Here is a 21,125-nt window from a genome sequence, read left to right as displayed (position 1 = left end):
GTATCAGTTAAGAATAACAATAATGTATTTTAAATTGCTGTCTCGAGCTTTTCTATTTTAGGACCCACTACTTTCAGAATGTGAGTGTGCATGACCTATTAAGTCAGCATTTTTATTGGCCAGAGGATCATTGGAAATACTTCTATGTAACAACAGTTACAAAAGAGTAATTAGAATAGAAAGAATAAAAAGCTGAGGAGTTTTTCCCTAGGTATTTCCTAGATCAGGATAAACCATTGAGCCCATTTATGTTTGAGTTCACTCTCTTTTTGCACTTAACCTGGTTGAAATAGGGCTAATGTTCTCCTTCATCTCCACACTAGATCACTGAGATGGAGAAGTTGCCTATGCAACTGCCAGTTTGGGATCTCCCTCTTTGACCACAGCTCCTAGCTCAGCTGAACTGGGTCAAGCCTGTAGTGACTCTATGCCCTTAAGATTTATTAACTAGGTGCTGTCAGCTTAGCTAACCTAGCAGCTTACTGCTTACAGGTGAGGTCCTGTTATTGCCCTGTCTTTTGTCACCTTTGGTGGCTTATCTGAACCAGGATAAACATGTGAAATTGCTTTGCCTAGAAGAAAATAGCATCTAGGTTGAGTGGAATGGATTCTAGGAGAGCAGAGCATCAATGCTAAGGGAAACATGGTAGGGGCCATGTCGTTGGGCATGGGCAGAGGGGAAGTCCAGAGTAGGCTGGACCTAATCAATTAATCATTTTATTTCCTAAGGCTCATGGGGCTGCACGTCCATGCAAACAATGGCCCTTCAACACAGGCTTTGAGATTCCTATTCAGATGTGCTAGAAGGCTTCAGGCTCCATACATGGCTCTGTGTTGGGTGACATCCAGGCTCATCAGAGCTACAATTCGAACAGAGTTAAAACTCTTTTATGCCAAATAAGATTTTTAGCGGTATAAATATTTATCCAAGTATATTTTAGGAATCAACGCTGGAAAAGGAGCAGCTAAATGTAAACCTCAGTACTGGCCAGCTGTTTCTCTGGGCTAATGGGCTAAAATGAGGAGGAATATTATGTCAATTTAACTCTTTTTTTTTTGTGTAAGGGCGGCATGGATTTTTACCTGGCTTCCAACATAAAGGTCAGCTTGTAGCTTATGTTTGCTCTTGGGTGGATTTTTTTCTTTAACGGTGGAAATGTGGGTCTGGGAATAAAAACTGACTTCACTAGCTTTTTTTTTTTTTTCTTGGAAAAACATCTTCAAAAACTTCCAGCAGGTAAAACTTTTTATGTTTTTTGTCCATTAAGTAACTAAGTGGCTGATACTAAAAGATCCTTCCTCTTAAGATTGGATTATATTCTTTCACCCTGTTACTGCCATTGGTAGCCAGTGCATGAAGAGCAGCAGTACTTGGTCACAACTGAAGTCAGTCTAGTTTGTTAACCCAATTCTAGCAGTGGTTCAAAGGAACGAGTGAGGAAGAACAGAAGAACAGAGAAAGATTGCTTTGCCCTCAGTACTTTGCTACCAGCCATTTACACCTCAGGGATTTCACAAGTCAGAAGAGTCTTCAGCGAATGCAGTAATTTTTTAGTGGATGAATTTCCTGTAAATTTTGTTGTATGAACATTTAGCTAGCAAAGATACTTTGTAACGTCAGGGACTGTCTTTTAGTTGTGGAATCAGGCTTGTCTGTCAAGATTGCTTTGTTTAAGTCAATAAGTATGTTGGTGTCCTTTACTCAATGCTTATCCAGATTATTGATTAATATTCTTTGTGCCTAGTGAAGTAGCTGCACTGACATCACCTAATATTCTGTCACTTCAACTGAGATTAACTGACCTTCTTGCAGGTTTTGCAGCAGTGTTCTTTAAAAGGGATTAATTATTTAGCAGTGATGGTTCTGATATTTCTGCTCAATTATCTTTTAATAATCAGAGGTTGTTCTCTGGGATAGGTAGCTTGTGTATAAGAGCATAGCAACATCTACTTTACTGAAAACTTTCTCAGCTTTAGTCCATGTTTGGGTGTTTCTCTGCTTCAGACCACATTTCAGTATGGTGCACGTTGTAAAATTGGAGTGGTACACCTGTGATGGGATCATCTGTTTGTCTTAACGTGCAAAGCCACTGGCAGGTACTTTGTCCAAGTGTCAGTGTCTAGGAACAGCTTCATTCACCAAAGCGGTGTTTTACTGGGATTCTGGGCTTGCCACTCTCAAGTGACGAGGCATTGTTCAATCTTTACAGGATTTTTAAAGATCACTTTACATATCATACAGTCTCCAACCCATCTGATTGTCTGTACGTGTCAAGCCTATGTACAAACTGGGGCCATCTGGTTCAACATCGAGCCTATCTCAGGTGATGTTTTGTACTTGGCTTAAGAAGTAACTTTCTGCAAAAGACAAAATTGCAGGAAAACAAATCTGCTTTCCTATCAACACTTGATGCATGGGGACAGGCAGGGTTAAAAATCCTTGGAAAGAGCACAGTAATGCCTCTCTCTCTGCTCTCATAGGTTTTATTTTCTGCCCTAGAGTTTTATTTTAATAAATAGGCAATGTATTTGTTAAATAACTGGCCTTTCACATCTGAAGATGAGGTCCAGACCTTTCAGAATAGTCCCTGGTTTCACAAAAAACCTAACAACTTGATGATGAAAAGAAAAACTTTTCCTCAGCATAAGTTCTGTTGATTAAATGTGTTGACTAAAGAAAATGTTAAAATTAGGGCCATGCCAAATAATAAGGATAAATTTTACTCTGATAAGCCTTTGTTTTAATAAATACTGTGGAAATTCAACCTGAAAAAGGTAAGGTAAAGGGTTTTTTTTATTATTATTATTCTGCATAAAAGTGTTTTAAAATTTGGTCATTATTGTGGCTGACTCTTGAAAATTCAAATTTGCAGCTTAATGTTTATCAAAAAATTGGTTTCTAGAAACTATGTGTCTGAGTATTAACAACAATAATGTTTTTCTTTTTAAGGAATTGTCTTTCTTTAACTCTAGCCCTTTTTTCTCTTCCAGATAATCCTAGGAGAGACTCTCTCTGTCTTTTATAATCATTTGCACTCAAATTCATTTATCAGAAATAACTACGTAGCCACTACTTACAAAGCCATTGGGACCTTCATTTTTGGGGCAGCTGCTAGTCAGTCACTGACAGACATTGCCAAGTACTCCATAGGCAGACTGCGTCCTCACTTCCTTGCTGTATGCCAGCCCGACTGGGCAAGAATCAACTGCAGCCTGGGTTACATTGAGAACTTCTCTTGTCAAGGAGACAAAGCAAAAATCAATGAGGGAAGGTGAGTCTGACTAAGCTTGTGTATTTCGTTAAGAAAACCCGTCTCTTAACTTGGGATTAAGTTTGGTAACGCTACTGCTATTTTTGTCTTTCTCATAGAATAGATTTCTTCTAGTGGATTTTAAACTTTAAACCTTGTCTAGGTACTGGTATATTTTTAATTATTTGTTGCAATGTGTATTTGTTTCTGCCTTTTTTTTGGGGGGGGGGGGGGAATATTGCCATTGTGTTATAAACAACAGTTGCTTCAGCAACCTGGAAGCTTAGCTTTGGAGAAACTCTTTGCCCTACTTTTTCCAGAAGACCTACACACCCTGTTTCCTCTGTGTGGGTGGCTTTAAAACCTGTGTAGGGTTTGCGTGCTCTGTGCTCATCTGCTCTTGTAGCATGGAAAGCTATGGTTGTTCCAATAGTGTGCATGGGATTCCTCTGCAGGAATTTTAATGGCAGAGGAACAAGTGCACAGTGATAGAGACGCAGCATTGCAGATGATCCTAAAAGAGCAGAACTTCACACAGGTAGAAAATAGACAAATAGGAGTTCTCTCTTTGAGAGATGAAAATAGTGTGCTTCACATGCAGCTTTTTTTGTATTACAAATGCTCATAATTGTGCTTGGAAGGCCTTTACTTATTCTAAATGGGCTTTTTTTTTTTTGCCTGTGAGTATCTCTGTAGAGTAAGAATGTCTGTTACAGGAAATAAATAGCTGATGTACTTCTGAAGACTTGTAATGGCCACTTCTATGTAACTGTCAACTTCTGTTTGGAAAAGGCAGAGTAAAGAGGATTTTCATGAGATGTAGAAAATAAAGAATTTCTAAACTGCATGTCTGTCAGATTTTGAAACGGTACTGGCTTCTCAATGATCTGACTTGTAGAGGAACCACTTAAATAAATGAAACAAAGGAGGTCCTGCCTACCCCAAGATAACATTGCATTGTGAGCTTTGCAAAACTTTAGTATGGTCTGTTAGCAAAAGTAATTGCCAGAGACTTAACTCTTCAGGATATAAAAGAAGATAAAATGGTAACTTAAAACACAAGAGGGGAAAGTACAGATTTTGTTCTACATGAATTTGTGGTGCAGGAAGGTGTTTTGACTGGTTTTTTCTTCACCTCATTAAGATATGTGTTTATTTTGCTATTATGTGAAAAGATGCCTGTCTAATGTCTAATTTTCAAATGGAACGAGTCCTTATGCAAACTTGCACATCCGCAGGTGCTTAGTGAAATAATTGTTTGACTTTCAACTTGAAACTGTGGTCTAAATTCAATTTGGGCACAGCTCGGAGACTTCAGTTGAACTTCTTATGCATGAGTCTAAAAAGCTTCTGAATGTAAAGAAAGGAAAGGAGGAAACATAAGGTGACTGCAATGACTTAAAATACTCCTGAAATAAATATTTTGGGGTTGTGGGGAATGCTGAAAACTGTAGTAAGCTTATCCTCAAACAAGGAAACAGATTTTTGTTGTATGAGAATAGAATGGGGGAACAATGCCATAGTGATGATCGCTTAGCTTTTGCTCTTCCCTTTGCAACTAGTGCTTTGAAATATTCAGACTTCCATTTTGGCACCAACATTTGTCTGTCATCTGATAAGCACTCAGGTTTGTATTCCCATCTACTGTTTTGTTCCCTTTTTCAGTTGCTCCAGTTGCTTTCCAGAAAAATGATGCAAGACCCCTTTTTGGTCAAAGCTTGCCTTGAAGTAATGACTTCAGTGTGAGTTCACCTGTGGTGCTTCTGCTCTCAGCTGAGGCTTTTCCATGCACAGGAAAGTAAGCTAGTGAGTGGTTGAAAGGCAGAAGGAAGTGGGACATGGTCCTGTATAGCAGGTAGATGTCATGGATGCAGTGACCCAGTAAATGGGTCTGGTTTTTTATGGAAATCAAGCCCTGCATCTAAAAGGTTAGTTTCTGTGATTATGTGCCTACATAACGTACAGTTAATAAGTCACTAAGAGGAAGGAGTTTGATTGCAGCAAGCTGCAGGAGGTCAGTAGACTCTAAACTGTAACGTAGAGGAAAATTTATGTCAGTTGTACAAAATTTTTAGTGGCAAACTTAATACCGTCTACCTTTAGTTTCATAAAATATGCAGGCAGAAATACTAAAAAAGAACAAGGTAGTCATAGTGTTGCATACAAAATGATCTGTTCTGAAATGAACCCATTATTTCTATGTAATAGCAGAAGTTGAGGTTATTTTTTAAATGCTTTTAAAGATTCCTGCTCACTTATAAAGTCAAAAGACAAGTCTGATTTCTGCTTACTATTTTTTAGTTAATAGGAAGAATAGGATGCTTGTAGCATAAAATCCATTGTGCTTCCACTGTGTATATAGTACTCTTCTGTTTTGCTCTGTCCTGCCTTTTCATAGCTTCTCATAATTTAATACTTACTAAAAGTAAGAAATAGTTTTGGTGTGCATTATCTGTGACTAAGTGTTCTTGGTCTGAAATAAAGTGGGTGTGTGTTGAAGAGACGGGTATAAGATGAAATCTCTAAAGGATACTTTGGAAGTGGTATAAAAGTTAAGTCATGAACAATTGTTCCCATTTCCTCCTAGTATTTAAACTGGAATGCAAAACATTTAAATTAGTTTTTAATTTTTTTTTTCATACTTGAAGATTAAGAAGATAAAGTAAGCTGCAGAACCCTTTGCAGTACTGGGATGTGTAAGTTAATAAATGGGATTTAAAAAACATTTGAACAAAGTTCTAGAAGAATAAAACCAAGAAAACAACCTATGTTTCTGAAAGCTGTAAGTTATAGTTGGAATTGGAGTTTTTTGTGCAAGCATAATTGCATATTTTGTTCCGGTACTATTTTATGCAGATTTGATATTTGCAACTCTTTTTGCATTTGTCTACTATGTTATAGCATAGAGGCATGGGGGAAAGTTAATAATTAGTCTTTATTGTTAATCAGTAACAGTAGTATTAAAATACATGCTAAAATACATATATGTTTTAATCATTAATGGACTAGTGCTTGATTGCCTACATTGATAAAGTGCTTGTGGGTTTTTATTGGTTATAATTACAGTTATAATTTCTAACCTGAGCTGGATAAGACATTTTTTGCTCACTTAAGTGTCTTTTTTGCTCTATCATGCTGAAAATAGTAATTTTCATTTTAAATAGTTTAGGTTCTTCTTGACAACTTTTATAGTGAGTTTGTACAGAACTACTGTTAAACTAAGCTGAGAATTCCAGTCACAGCTGTGTCCTTAATAAATCTCCTTTGTAGTTGTCAGATACATTTAAGAGTTGGCATATATTATTTCAAACTATGTAGTATTTGCAGATCTGTAAAACAAGCAAGGAAACTAGTTACATTTTAAAAAAAGCTAGTTAAATTAAGTATTTGCATTAAAAGCTGTATACCATTCTTCTGCATTTCTTCAGAAGGTAACCTTTCTTCAGGAAGTTGTTAGCATTTATTTTAAGTAGCTTGGTATGTGCTACTTCACTGTAGTGTCCTGAGGGTGAGTGACTTAAACTGAGCTGCATTCTCAAACTTTTCTGAAGACATTGCTAGGGTTGATGCCAACTAGTTGTGTATAGAGCTTTGTAGTTCTCCATCTAAATAACTAAGCAATAACTCAGTAAAGGTGCTTGATCTTGTGATCTTTCTTTAGAGTGTCAAAATAACTAATTACCTGTAGAACGAAACACAATTAAAGATGCATATTTTAATAATGGAGTTGTACTGGGCAGAAGGGCACAGAACTTCATCTAGCTGTTTCACTTGGAGACAGTGGCTCGTTTAGTGTTTCAGAAATCCAATTTGATTTAAAAGTACATGTTTTGATGTCTATGAATTAAGAGATGGAAGCCACAGGGTCCTCCTGTCACTGGTGCTTGCAAATAGCATGTCACTTGCAGATACCAGAGTAGGCATCTGGATTGCCTTTAAGGAGCTTCCTTTAGCACCGCTTAAGATAATGACTTGCCAAATGGCTCTTTTTAATGGCTTTTTAAAATCAGTAAAGTAGGGCTCAGTGGAGTAGGTAGGTGTGTGTAAACATAAGGCTTCAATGTCTACTAGAGTAACAATGCAGAACATGAAGAGCTTCTGTTGTTCTCTAGTATATGAATTGTGAATAAATCTTCAACATTCTCAGAACGTTGAAGAAACTTCAGTAGGTCATAAGCCTCCAGATTACAGTGGAGTTAGCTGCAGAGTTTTGACAAAGCCCTCTAAATCCTGATTCATTCGGGAGCTCTGGAGGTGGAGATTGCACAACCTGTTGGGAAAATCTGTCCCATCAGTTCTTCTTGCCCTTTTGCTAACTATCAAAATGACTCTGGAACCTTAGTATGGCTTCTTAAATATATCTGAAGAACCTCATCATAGCATCGTCCATGTTCTTCACCACTGGATGCAAGCTATCCAGTCTTTTGGACTGTATACCCTCACAACATTCAACCTTGGCTTTGTCACAGTTTAACGCTGGCCCAGCAATTAACCGAACAACAGATGCTCTCTGTTAATTTTCCTTCCCTCCCTGATAAAGAGAGGAGAGGGTCTAAGGGAGGAGACTTACGGATCAGAAACTAAACTACACAGCTTTAATGAAACAGCAGTGATAAAAAGGAAAAAAATATTAAAATATATACAAATATACAGAAAAGCAATACCGTGTTCCTCTTCCCCACTGTCCCTCAGTAATGCTCACATCACCATGGGGGCTGCAGGGCAGCCTTGGTAAAGTCCTGGCTGGACTTCTGGAGTCAGCAGCAGCTGGGAGCTAGAGGCAGGACTCAGGCTGCCATGGGTCAAGACCACAGGCAGACAAATCTGGAATCCTTCCAGGATGCTGAAGCAAACAGGAATAGGCAGAAAAGGATGAAGGGAGTTGATCCCTCAAATTTATACTGAGTATGACACATACAGGATGGAATACTCTGGTCAATTTTGGTCATTTATCTTATTCACTTGTTGCTAAGGGGGGGTTGCAGGTGTGACCCCTTTACTTTTTTCTCATTCCAGAGTATAGGATGCTCCTCAGAACTAAGCAGTGTCCTTGGTTCTGCATACCAGTCTCTAGCCATAACCATAAAGATGGAGCGTTATCAGTCCTAGGAACAGACAGTGACTGAGAAACTTGCTGTTAATTTCAGCAAGTACAGCTACTTACAAGAAACTTCGCTGAAAGCAAAATTAAAAGACAGAAAATTAGCTCTATCTTAGCCCAAACCAGGACAGCCTTCCTAATTCTTTGCATTCTTGGGTGATGATTCAGTACTTGTCCTTGGTAGGTAGTCTATTTCTACCTCTTGTGATTTGTTTGTATCTAAACTCAGTCAGTAGTTGCTCACTAAAATCAAGGTGACCTCTTGTTATTCTTGCTTGTTTTCTTCCACAGGGGCATGGAATAAGTTGAATGAATGCTCTGAGAAGGCTGTCCCTGAAATCTTTCTGTTGTCTCATGGTTACTGCAACCAAGGCTGTTGCAGGCATGTCCAACTAGTTCATCTTTGTTCCTGAGAAACACGTTAGCAGAGGGCCCTTTTCTTGTTAGACCTGTCCAACAGAGGTGTCAAAAAAGAAATCTGTTGACATGCCTGTACCCTTCTATACTGCACTTCAGCAGATTTTGAGGCAGTGGAGTTTCTCCAGGAGAATACTTTCTGTATATGAAGTGGCTGAGTTCCTCCAGTCTCTGGAAGTCTTAATCTGAGTGTTAAAAATGCCCAGTCTAACTGGTCAATTCTAACATATCTTGGGGTTCTTCCCCCCTCTTTTTTCTGTACAACAATTACCAAGTCTGAAAAGAAAGACATAACTCTTTGTATTCTACAGCCTTGGACAAAACCTAAACCATAGCCTCCAAACATCTAAAGTGAGGTTTTTCCATGCTGAGGTTCTCTAATGACTTAGCATTTCCTTTTTATGTATCTCCAGTGTACCTTCTGCTCAGTTTAAAGTGGAATGGTCAACATATGGTTTAATTTCTTGAAACATTAAATCTACCAACTTTTACTCTGGAGCTTATTTATTTAGTTCGCATTTAAAGTGCAGATTTGGAGTTATTCCAGTCTCCTAAAACATGTACTGTTGAGGTATTATTGGCTTGTGTTTGCTCTTCTATTGAAACACAGATAGAAGTGATTTTTGTTGCCTTCATATGTAAGATCTGCTTCAAACTGGATTTCATAAATACCAGATGTGTCCCTTTGGTATTTTATTGTCCTTTTGGACTGCAACTGAAAAATCTGGACTGAATTTCATATATTGGTTATTGCTGGGCCCAGCTTTAAAAAAAATGAATAAAATCGAAGTATTCATGAATGCAGTTCACAGCTTCCTTTAACATTTTTGAAATGGAAAAACTGCCACTTGTTCAACAGAAGGCCATCTGTAGTGTTGTGTTGGGAGACAGTTCATGTTTTTCAACCCTTGCAAGTACAAGCAGCAGTATTCAATAGAGGAAAAAAGCACATAAAGCAAATATCTTATCCCCCACTTTCTCATGCTTGCTAAAATGGAGAAAGCAGAGTTATTACATGTGTAGCAATGTTCTATAATCTTTAGGTAAACCAAGCTACTTTTTTCCATTCCAGGGATGTAAAATGTTTATGATGTTGCTGCTTTAAGACGCAGCAGAGTTGCATATGGGAAGGAATAAGAAATAATGTGTTCTTCTTTGATGAACATACTGCTTCTTTGATGAACCCACTGCAAAGTTGAGAGTAGAAAGTAAGGGTTCAGATAAGTCTTAACAGTCTTTCAAGATTTATTTAAAATTTAAGCTCTGATAGCAGGTTTTAAACTAACCAGTTTACTAACCTATACCATGTCTTGCTTAACCTCTGTTTCTGAGCAAATAGAAGGCTCATCCTGACATGAGCACTGGTGGTGGATGCACTTGACATAGTTGCCTTAATTGTCCTCTGTAGTAAAAGGAATTTGCTGTTGGTAGGTAAAGAGTCAGAATCAGTTCTGAGCACATGCTTTAGTTTTTCAGAACTTTAGCATGAAATTAGAAAAAAATATTTTTTAATTAATTGTTCTCAAAAGCCATGTTCTCCCTTATAAAGAAAGCGGAATGCAAAGAATACAGGAAGGAGCACTGGTGTGGGTATTTCTAAGAGGAATTGAATGCAAGCATGTACTTTCAGGCTGCTAAATGACCTCCTCATACAGTCAAGCTAAATGTGGTTGCTGTGTTTAGTACAGTTTGCTGTTTTATCCAATTTTATTAACACTGGTTAAATTAATTTTCATCAGCACACGTTCTTCTATAGTGTGAAGGATTTTTTTTTTTTTCCATGTGTGATAGTCCTGGGTGGGACTCTTGCTCTACCTGCACAGACTTCCTGAGTATACTGCAAATTAATTTTAGATGTAGTGTTTATTGTATTTTAGGTGAGCAGTGCAGGTTTGTCATAATAATGCAGTCACCGAATTCTAAATATTTTTGTTAGATAATCTTTTTAGCCTTTTTATTGAGTATGGATGTTGTGGTAGGAACTGAAAGTTGTTTGAAGAACACTGAAAACCCAGTGACTAGGGAGATCCCAGAAGCTGTTCTGTCAGGCTTATTTGTCAGCTCACTAAATATGCACAAAAGTGAAACCTTTGAACCTGAAGTGGTAAATATTAAGCCATGCTTAAGTCTAGCTACTTCGGAGGCAGTCTGTGCAGCCTGAGCTGTTAGGCTCCAAACCAAACTAAGGCAGCTGTCAGGGATGTGTATGTGTCTGAAACACTGTCTCTGAAGTTGAGCTTAACTTTGGATGGTTGAAGTTCTTATTTTAGTCTGTGACTGTGTTTGACCTTATTTTAGTCTTATTTTTTTAGTCTTATATTTAGTCTGTCACCATCTGTTTCTGGTAACAGATAATGCAGTGGCTAAGGTTCATAATTATAATTGTATTACCAATGTACAGATGCACAACCTGGGTGTCTGAAGGAAAAAGCAGTTCCCTGGTTCAGTTGATATATTGCTGCCATGCTGACTGCTCTTAAATTGTGTGTAGTCTGCCATTGCAAATTCAAAATGTAAACTTCAAAGAAGTCTTTAGGAAATTAGAGCTGGCTGTTTTGACCTTGATAATTTATTTCAAGGCAGTTGCCAAGGTGGTGCCCTTTACCATTCATTTGCCAGGAATTTTATTTCAGCTTTGTTTAGAGCTCTTCCACAGGTTGAACTCATGCATGCCAGTAACTGCAGTTAAATCATTCTGAGCTATTTCATGTAGCTGGCCACACCCATGCCAGACTGCTGGTATTGGGCTACCCTGCATAATTTTGGTATGAAATTCAACAAAACTTAAAACTATCGTGTCTGTTCTGTTAAAAATTGTAACTGTGTTCAAAAACAAATAACCTAACCAAACCAAAAAAACAGCCCTGTTTGACAAACACAGATTTAAAACTACATATACTACTTCCGATTTACTTAATATTTTTATTTTGCCCTGTCTCATTAGATAGCCTTTTAAATTGGTTGGCTTTGGAATTTTTAAACATAAACCAAGACTGGACATTTGCTTCAAGTTAATCAGTCTCTATTAAACAATCCTGTTCCTGACTTGCCCTCTCCTTCCCTTTCTCCCCACCGTCCACTTGTCTCAGTATTGGGAGTATTTCTCTGAAATATTATTTTCCATTAAAATAACTTAGCTTGTATGAAATGTTCCCATGTTTTGTTTTGAAATGTATTAAAGCTTTGTAAAAAATAAAGCTGCACTTAATAATTCAAGCATAGCTGAATGGATTACTTATCTATTCTGGCAGCCTCTAATGGCATCATGAAGCGAATTTCTCTCAAGCTGCTACAGACTTATTAACTACATGTTTGCTAGGGGCATACTGGTATGTTGTGTATGGCATTCTTATTGTGCTTTATGTAGTTCTTAACCTATTAGGTGATTGACATTACTGAAATGTATATGTTCAGTAGTTTACATTAGAGACTGATTTAGTAGTTTGCACTTCTGAAAACATATTTTAAGAAAATCTCAGTGAGCGTGGACACCAAAGCAGTTAAAAAGGATGAATGGTAGGTCACATATGTGTGCTATTATACAGATGGTGCAACTTTTTCCCCAAACAGTTTTCTTCTGTCATTACTGTTACTCAAGATGTAATATGGCTGATGTGGAAATACTTGTAGTCCTAAAGAAGTTCCTCACCACTTTGGATAATTTAAGCTTGGTTAGGGCATCTACACTTAGTTTTACATGGAAGGAAAAATGTGAAATATGGTAGTGAATAAGTCTTGAATATTTAACTTTAGAAACTTCTCATCTATAGTGAATGTGGCTGTACTTGCTATAGAAGCAAAAGGGGATGCTTTTGCAACAGAAATTAACTTTCAGTAGAGAGAATCAAATCTGAAAGGTAGACATGCTATAACCAATTGAGATGCAATTCTGCAAGTTGGATCATATTTCTGTCTTGTATCTCCTTTGCCCTAACATTAATTGGCTCTTCTCAGTGGGGACAAAGAACATTTGTTTTTATAACTGAAAATAAAACTCTTCACCCCTTAACATCTTTAAAAAGCGGTGCTGGCAGTCTGGCCAGTGTTTCAGTAGCTTATCATGCATAAGTTCATTAAAAATCAATTATTTGCAATCGGTTCAGCACACCTTGAACTATTTGGAAGCTAGCTATGGTTAATCAAGCAGGTAGATGCTTGTTCTTATTCTTGGCAGAATTTCACTGATTTGCAAAGCTTGTGTCCAAGTTAATAGACAGGAAGAGTCTTTGAAGTTGGAACTGTGGACATGTGAATAACTGTATTGTTCAAACAGTACCGCAGGCACTGAAATCCCCTTAATGCCAGCAGTTCTGCTGCTGCCTCCTCTTCTCTTTGTCCCTTTTGAAGACTGCAAAAATCTCTTGGGGGAAGGGTTCTGCACACTTGCCAAGTGCTTCATACCCAAGGCAGTTTCTTAAAGGGAGAATAACAATCAAATACTTAATTTAACAGGGATTATGTGGTTTGTTCTCATTCTCTTTATGTAAAATGAGAATAACACTCCTGTGAGTCAGGACAGTATTATGTGGATAACTTGTGCAGACATTGTTAATGCAACAGGAACCTGTAACCTGATGCATGTGAGAGCAAACTATTAATCTTTTATAAAATTTTGGTTTGAGTCCCCCTTGCTGCTATTTTCACTTTTACTCTGAGGGGAGATTACTGGGATACGGTAGTAAACAAAGTCTTGGTTTCCTTTTTCTTTTTTTTTTTTTCTTTCTTCTCTCTCCCCCTAATGGAGGAGACTAACTAGACATGTTGTAAAAAGTTAAGCTTCCCTTTTGTGTCATGCATTTAACTGAGTGCCAGTTAAAACTGACAACAGAGAACTTGCTTTGTAGTGGTTTTGCAATGTGCATGTGGCATGCCAGTTGCTTGGAGTTTGTAAAATCAAGGGCCCAGAACATACTGCTAGGAATCAGTAACTTGCTTGCTTCCCTGGTGTAAATTCTTACTCACTAGGTAAAACTTCAAGAATAAAAAGTTCAAGGTGCAGGTTGACTGCTGCTCATTTGAAAACAGAAGAATAGCAGGGGGATGAGACATTTGCTTACTAGCTATCTTACAGTGAAGTTTATTCATCTAGTAGCTGCTGGTACAAACTGCTGCTGACTGATTAAGAACAGCTAGCTAACTAGCTAGCCCAATTACATTGTTTCATCAGTCTTTAATACTTCTGCTGAATTGACGTTTATATGGTATCTGCATACTTGGAAAGTGAGATACTTCTTGTCTGACGGGAGGGGAAAAAACAACAAATTATGCCAGCAGAAGTTTCTAACAAACTTCAAGATCTGCTTAGGCTAGCAGTGAAGAGAAGCCTTGTACTACTCATAACTTAGTAAGAGCACTTCAATTTGATCTTCGGCTCAGGAAAATGTTATTTATTCCCTTGTTTCTTTCCTTGTCTGTAGGGCTTCTTTCACAAGAGTGGTGGTGGGAAGGGAAGAAACTATAGTAAGGCTGCATAGTTCTCATAGAACCTGCTAGATGTGTTCTACGACAGTAGGATAAGTGGGGACCTTTCATTTTTGTAAGATAAGCATAAGATAAGATGCTTCTAAAAGGAAAGATGTGTAACTGCAAAAAAAAAAAAAAAAAAAAGTGTATAGGCATATTAAGTGTCAGGATTGGCAAAGTTTTGCCCCTGTTTCAAGTAGTGCTGAGTGGATCTACCTCTCACCCCACATATGATTAGGGAATTGTGCAAGACACTAATAGTCTCATGTTGAAACACATATGTAAATAAAATTGTCCAGGTTCAGATTACAGAATTACAATAACTCTTGGCAGTTTTTTCCTTTAAGACTTTGACCTTAAGTAGGTGTTTAAATACTGGAAGAGAAGGAAGAAAGTGGAGAAATCTGGAATATTATCTTTTGCAAATGGGTTTCTGAGTAGCTGCTGATAGTTAAGCAGGTGAACTGCTTGTGGATTTGCTGATGATACATTTCTCTGCAAAAATCACAGAAGCCCTTAATTTCAGAGTGCTCAAACCTTTCAACCCCAATGATCTCAGAAGTTGGACTCCTGGAATTCTAGCACTTGAGGGTGGGTGCTGTGGAAAGATAGGATTGATAAAATAAGATTGACTGTAAAGAAAATGGTGCTTCAGCTTAAGGCTAACACTTTACTAAACCATGTTCTCATGACACTACATTTCTAGGAGTTTTCCCTGACAAGCACGTGGAGCTCTCTGGCTTAGCCAATACAGACATGCTGAGCTGCAGCTCTGTCTGGTGCTTATTCTTCTCCAGATCAGTAGAATGAGTAACACAAGTACCAATAGAAGGTTTGAGTCAGACTTTTGAAGAATATAGAGAAGTTGAGGCTAGAAAGAACTTGCTGGCTAATCCATTTGGGGGAGTTTATTGGCTTTGATATGGGAGTGTGTACAATGTTTTGCTTGGCCTCCTGTTTTTCTCTAAGGGATCATTCCATAATTCAGTAGTTTATATTGGGAAGGTGCACTAATTGTTCATCCTCTGCCAGGTGGCACCACAAGATAAGCTTCCTTCTAGCTTATCCTTTTCTACTGCAATTTGTAATACTAATTTATCAGCATTTAGTGCTCCATAGTGCCATATATTTAGCTGTTTTCTTGTCTTGTGTTTCACTAAGGTTACCGATTTCCCTATCATACTCCTGTACTTTGCTTACGTTTCTGCACTTTTCACGTGTCTTTAGCCTGTCCTTATATGGAGCCAACATCAAGCTTGTGTTCTGCAATTCAGTTATGCTTACAAAATACTTTAAAGCAGAACTTAATGCTTCAAACATACTTTTTCTTGCAAGTGACAGTGCAAGCCAAATGATCCTTTTGCCTGTGCATTTTCTGCTAATGAAAGAAATTGTATTGTCTGCTCTCTAGGCTAAGTTACCCTTGTGCATGGAAAGGAATAGAACAGAATGAAATGGTTGTCAGTGTTGGGTCCTGCTATCTGCCTTAGACCTGCTTATCTGGCATTAGAAATCTCAGCTAAAAGCACTGAGTGGTTCAGTTCGATTACTTATTGTAGGAATTGTTTGTACTTTGGTTATTTTTCTAGGTAATCTTTGTTATTGCAAGTCTGCATTTTTAAACTGAAGTGGTTAATTGGAATCAGTCTCATGGCAATCTTTTAAAGCAAGTCTAGTGGCTTTACCATAAACCATATGAAATCTGTTGCAAAACTAAATTTCATGAAAGCTAAAGAGCCCTTACATTACCTTGTTTAAAGATCTTTCTGAGATGTCCAGGTGTACTGTATATACTGGAAACTGAGAGTATATTATAATATATATATATATAATATACTCTAATTATAATATACTATTGTATACTATTATATACTATTATATATATATACACTATATATATAATATATAATATAAATATAATACTCTAATTATACTATTATATACTATTATATATATATACTATATATATATAAATATAATAATAGTATATTATAATTAGACTATATTATAATCCAGTTGTCAACTCAGACCTGAAATGATTTAATGTTAATACTTAAGGTGTTATTCTGACTTGTTAGGCGTATTTTGCACAAGTGGAAATAGTCAAACCATATGGTTTTGCCTGTTAAAATGAAGACTTGTTAAGCCCTTCAGGAGTATCTGTGTGCTAGGTATTGATAAAGTAGAAGGCTTGAAAATCTGCCAATCTGTTCTTTTTATGTCATTTTTTAATGTCAGACTGCCATTTTGAAAAGAGAAAATTGTTTCTATCCTGGCTTTAATCAGGACCACCACTTTATCTATGCATATACTTTCTAATACTTCTTGTGACTAGCAAATACTGGTTGCTTTTTTTTAATCAAAAAAGATCTTATTTTTGAAATGCTGGCTTGAGCCAGCTCTTTTGGGCTGTGCAGCCATTTGTTTGGCTTAATATACAGGATGTTCTCCTGGTTTAGGGAAGATGTTGTTTGCATGCTGAGGAATTCTTGGGGAACTTCAATTGTCAAATTTAGTGTTTAAAAGGGTTTTAAGTTTTTGGGGTTTTTTTGGTTTGTTTTTTTTTTAAATGTCTCTTTTTTTAAAGAAATCTTGAGACAGCAAGTTGCCAAAGGAATTTCAGTGAGATTACACAATGTTGTATCTGTACTTTTGTCCCAGTTGTATTTCTGGCAATACTTCATGTGCTAAAGCACATTTTCAGTCATGTACAGCATTAAGTATCTATGCCTGATGAGAATGCATTTACATTTTGTAGTTTTGAACTTGGAACACAATATTCTTAATGTTACACTGCCATAATACATTCCTAAAACTAAGAACACCAGTAGTCGGCAACACCTTTAAAATCATATAGGAAATAAAAAACAACAGATTGTATTTATTGCTTCTCTCACTTTTTTTAGCCTACTGAATTGCTTCAGTTGGCAGCAGGTTGCTTCAGAAATTGTAGGAATATCAGCTTAAAAGACAATAGGAATAGCCCCAAAGTCAGTGGATAAAACACTGCTATGGATTCTTTATCCTGTATCTTCTGTTACGTAGAACAACATGTTGTGATTTGTAGCTCAGATAACATGTTTGTCTGAAAGGCAGAGCTCTTCAAAAGACTTCCCTAGTAGACTCCTGCCAGAGATTTTAACTGGTGAAGAGTCAGAATACTATGTGGGTTTTGTCTCTTATCTGATGCACTTTCATAATGTGATGTATGCAAATTAATACAGGAAGTTTTGCAATTGGCCTTGTGCACAAGACTATTTTACTTTCTTTGTGGTATTTAAGGAGTCAATATTCAACTCAGTTATTGTACTGCACATCAGAGCTGCCCTCATTTACTCTCCATCCCAAGAGCCAGAAGTGTTTCCCTTGACCAGGAATGTCTCTGGCCTCAGGCTTTCTGCCTGGCTGAGACACTCAAACAGGCAGCTGCTGGGGATACTGGAGCGCTGTCTGGAGAGCTGTGAAGCTTTTTATTGTTGTGTATTTCATTGTTGTTTGTGTATGCCAAACTCTTAAGCAAGGAGAGCTGTGTTATGTAGCTGAGCTTCACAGGAGCCTGGCTGAGACCTGGTTATCAGCTTGTATAAAGCAGCACTACTACAGGGCACTGCACGTAACATAAAAAGAGTGTAAGTACAGTTCTCTGTTTAACTGCTGTGATACCCTCAGTATCAGCTCTCTTCTGTCTGGACCAGTTGGAAGCCTAAACAAGTTGAAGGCCACGTTGGCGCTCCTGAACGTGGGTAGCCAAGTAGGAAACTTTCTACAAATATTAGATGAGATGTTGTATGTTGTGGCTCACTGGCTAATGAATGGCCTTCCTGCCTGCCCTTTAGTGACAGATGATCAAGGTCTTTATGACTCAGTACCTTTAACCAAGTTATACATAAATGTATGTGATATAAGCTAGATACAAGCTGTTAACTGCTGACTCTGACCTAATGCAATTAATTGGTTTGGCTTGATTAATATGTCGTTTGCATACACATGCCGTGACAGTCAGATAAGTAAATTTTCAAGTTGATAATATTTGAAGTAGGCTGGTATTTATCAAGAAGAAAAATATGCTGCTTTGAAGGAAATGTTTTTTGCCTTTGAGGATGTGTTTGGTTCTATTCATGCTTCAGTTGAAGGACTAGTAGTTAGTACCTGATGTGGAGCTCAGCTTAATGCTGCATAGTGGAGTCTGTTCTCTTTGTCAAAAGCTGTTGTCAGATGTGGCATGGCTTAGATAACCTCCTTGAAGAAAAAGCATGGAGATGTTTGCATTACATCCGTTCACTTGTTTAAGATGACTTAGCATTGCTGTAGACTGACTGTTGCAAAAGAAAAATAATATTTCTGATCTTTTCTCTTCCAGACTGTCATTTTACTCTGGCCATTCTTCATTCTCCATGTACTGCATGCTGTTCCTAGCAGTAAGTATTTTCTTTCCACATAAATGACAGCAAGAAATCTTTTAGTTACTTACCACAAAAATGGAAATATTTACTGGGCTGCTTTGTACAAGGGACATTGCTTTTGTTGGATGCTTCACTGAGATAACTGAAGATTTCTCCAGAGGATTTGAAAGGGAATGCCACTGATACTGGGAAAAGAGGTAGAATTATGTTCAGTATGCCTAAATGTAACTAATATGGTACTTGACTTGCATGTCTTACCTAAAAAGAAGCTGGTGTCTAGTGGGTTGGGAAAATTTAGTTAGTGTCAAGCCATTTTAAAATTTATAGTAAGATATGTGGGACATATCTTAAAACCCCTCAACTTTAAAACCTAATTGAATGTGGATGGGACCATAAGCATAAAACAGCAGATCAACTTTAATTTTTTAATTGTTTTTTCCTTTTTACCATCTTCTAGGAGGTGGTTGGGAAATGAAGACAAAGGGGACAGATTTGTCTCTGGATGTAAATACTAACGATAAGACAATCCACTAATGCTTCATTTGGACCCCAATATATTTCAGATAATTTTTTTTCACATCAGCTAGTACAATTTTTCTTCAGTGTTAGGATAAGATTTGTAACACTAAAGGATTGATTTTTTTTTTTTTTCTCCCCCTGCTATTTTGTAATACTGAAGGTATTAAACAACCTTGTGCAGTTTTGTTGTTAGTGTAGCTGTAAAATGAAGCTGTTGTCCTGTATATAAATTCTAACATAATACATACCTGCCAGGATCTTCACAGAGCTCAGAAACAATTTGCCTTCTCATCCTGATTGCAATTTTTACTTTTTCACTGCTTCTCGGCAGAAACATCTATAGATAACAGAGAGATTATTCAAACCAAACTAAAATCCCTCCAACCACATAAAGAGAGGAGTGGCTCTACAGTATGACATATGTCTTCTATACCTTTGTTTTAAAATAAAGCTTTTTCAGAAGCTCAGTGTTCAGTTTGGACCTATCATTGTAGTTTGTTTAAGGCTAAACCTGTTTAGTTGCTCTTCCTTCTCTTTTCCGTCTTTTATTTAAGTTAAATTTTAAAAGACCATGGAAGTATTAAGTCTTGGGTTTAATGAGAATATAGTACAACTTCCTATCTTTCGGCTGTTTCTTAGTGTGTTCTCTTGCTCATTATTACTGGCAGTCTCCAAAATTATATACATCCAATTGTGATCTGATGCCAAAACGAAACCCACCCTTTCCAAAGCACGGCAGAGCACTTGCTGCTGTACAGCAACCCCACTGATTTGCTCCACTGGGTGCAATGACCCCTCTGATCCAGCTTTGCTGCACATGGTTTTGTTGAGCAACATGAGACTCTGATACTGCCACCTCTCAGAAGCACAAGAGAAAGCTTGCTAGGTGTGTGGCAATGTGTATGGGTTATAACCCATACTGACTGGATTCAGGTTGTTTGGCAGAGGTCAGAATCTATAGGAACTTTTATCCTCTGCCACGTATATTTATAAGGAGAGCCCAGTTTGCACAGCCTGGGGAAATGGTGGTAGTGGTCAGGAGGACTTCTCAGCTGGTACAGACTGAGAGAAAGGGAGTGCTATTTTCAAACCTTGCATCAGTTCATTAAAACTCCTGTGTGCCCCGGCTGCCTGCCTGCCACCACACCCCCACTTGCTGCAATACTGAGACCATCTTTAGTTGAGTACAATATAATAGATGTCCTGAACAGCTTGGGCTTTGTTTAACCCACTGGGATTTGAAAAAAAATGCAGCTTTTGACAAGAAAGTCAAGCATTCTTTATTTTGAAGATACTAACTTCATGTGGGTTGAGTAATTATTTCTTCAGCTGCCTGTGCAAAGAAGCTTGTGTGTTGGGTGTGTGTGCTGTAAATCCAGAGCTGGTGTCAGCCTTGGTTCAGCAGTGAAGTAAAGCTGCTTGTGGCTCAGCATGCTGCTGTAGAAACTGTCCTGTGGGCCCAGTTATGCAGTAACTGCAACACAAACATGAATTTACTTTAAACTAGAAGAGTATGAATATCTTACAGATGTCATGTTAAATGAGGTAAACAGTAAGTGTTCTACTGGAGATAAGTTTGTTGTTCAGAAAACTTGCCAATGAGTAGCAGGACACTGACTGAAGGAGAAGACATTCTTCATCTGTTCCTGCACCCGAGTTTCTGGTCTTATCCCTGGCAGAGTTATTGCCCAGTACAAATAAGAGGCTTTGCAGAGATTAGACTTATACTTTCTTCTGTCCAATAATAAGATTACCCATCTAGAAACTGTTGAGTGGCCTTCACAGGGATATCTGAAGAAGGTCAGAAGTGACTCCTGTGCTGGATGTTTTAATTTTGCTGATTAACACATCATTGTTGCTTACCAACCTTTGTGTTGAATGTGGGTGTGGCTTTTTGTTGTTGTTGTTTGTTTGGAGTTTTGTGGGGTTTTTTTTGCTTGTTTGTTTTTGGTTTTTTTTTGTTTTGTTTTA

At 37.7% G+C, this 21,125-nt stretch overlaps 1 protein-coding gene across 3 annotated transcripts in view; it reads left to right on the top strand.

The window, feature by feature from the left end:
* PLPP1 (phospholipid phosphatase 1) overlaps nt 1–21,125 on the top strand; it is a 60,636-nt gene that overhangs the window by 26,700 nt on the left and 12,811 nt on the right. For 2 of the 3 annotated variants that reach the window (XM_071731383.1, XM_071731382.1), the window contains exons 3-4: nt 2,992–3,272; nt 18,593–18,650. In XM_071731383.1, the coding sequence (XP_071587484.1) occupies nt 2,992–3,272; nt 18,593–18,650 (339 nt within the window). Of the gene's footprint in view, nt 1–2,264; nt 2,325–2,991; nt 3,273–18,592; nt 18,651–21,125 lie in introns of those variants that run through there. The other variant, XM_071731384.1, reaches the window with a different exon arrangement.

Source organism: Heliangelus exortis, chromosome Z, assembly GCF_036169615.1.
Source record: "Heliangelus exortis chromosome Z, bHelExo1.hap1, whole genome shotgun sequence".
Lineage (NCBI taxonomy): Eukaryota > Metazoa > Chordata > Aves > Apodiformes > Trochilidae > Heliangelus > Heliangelus exortis.
The sequence above is the reverse complement of the archived record's forward strand: the minus strand, read 5'-3'. Positions and strand labels throughout refer to the sequence as shown.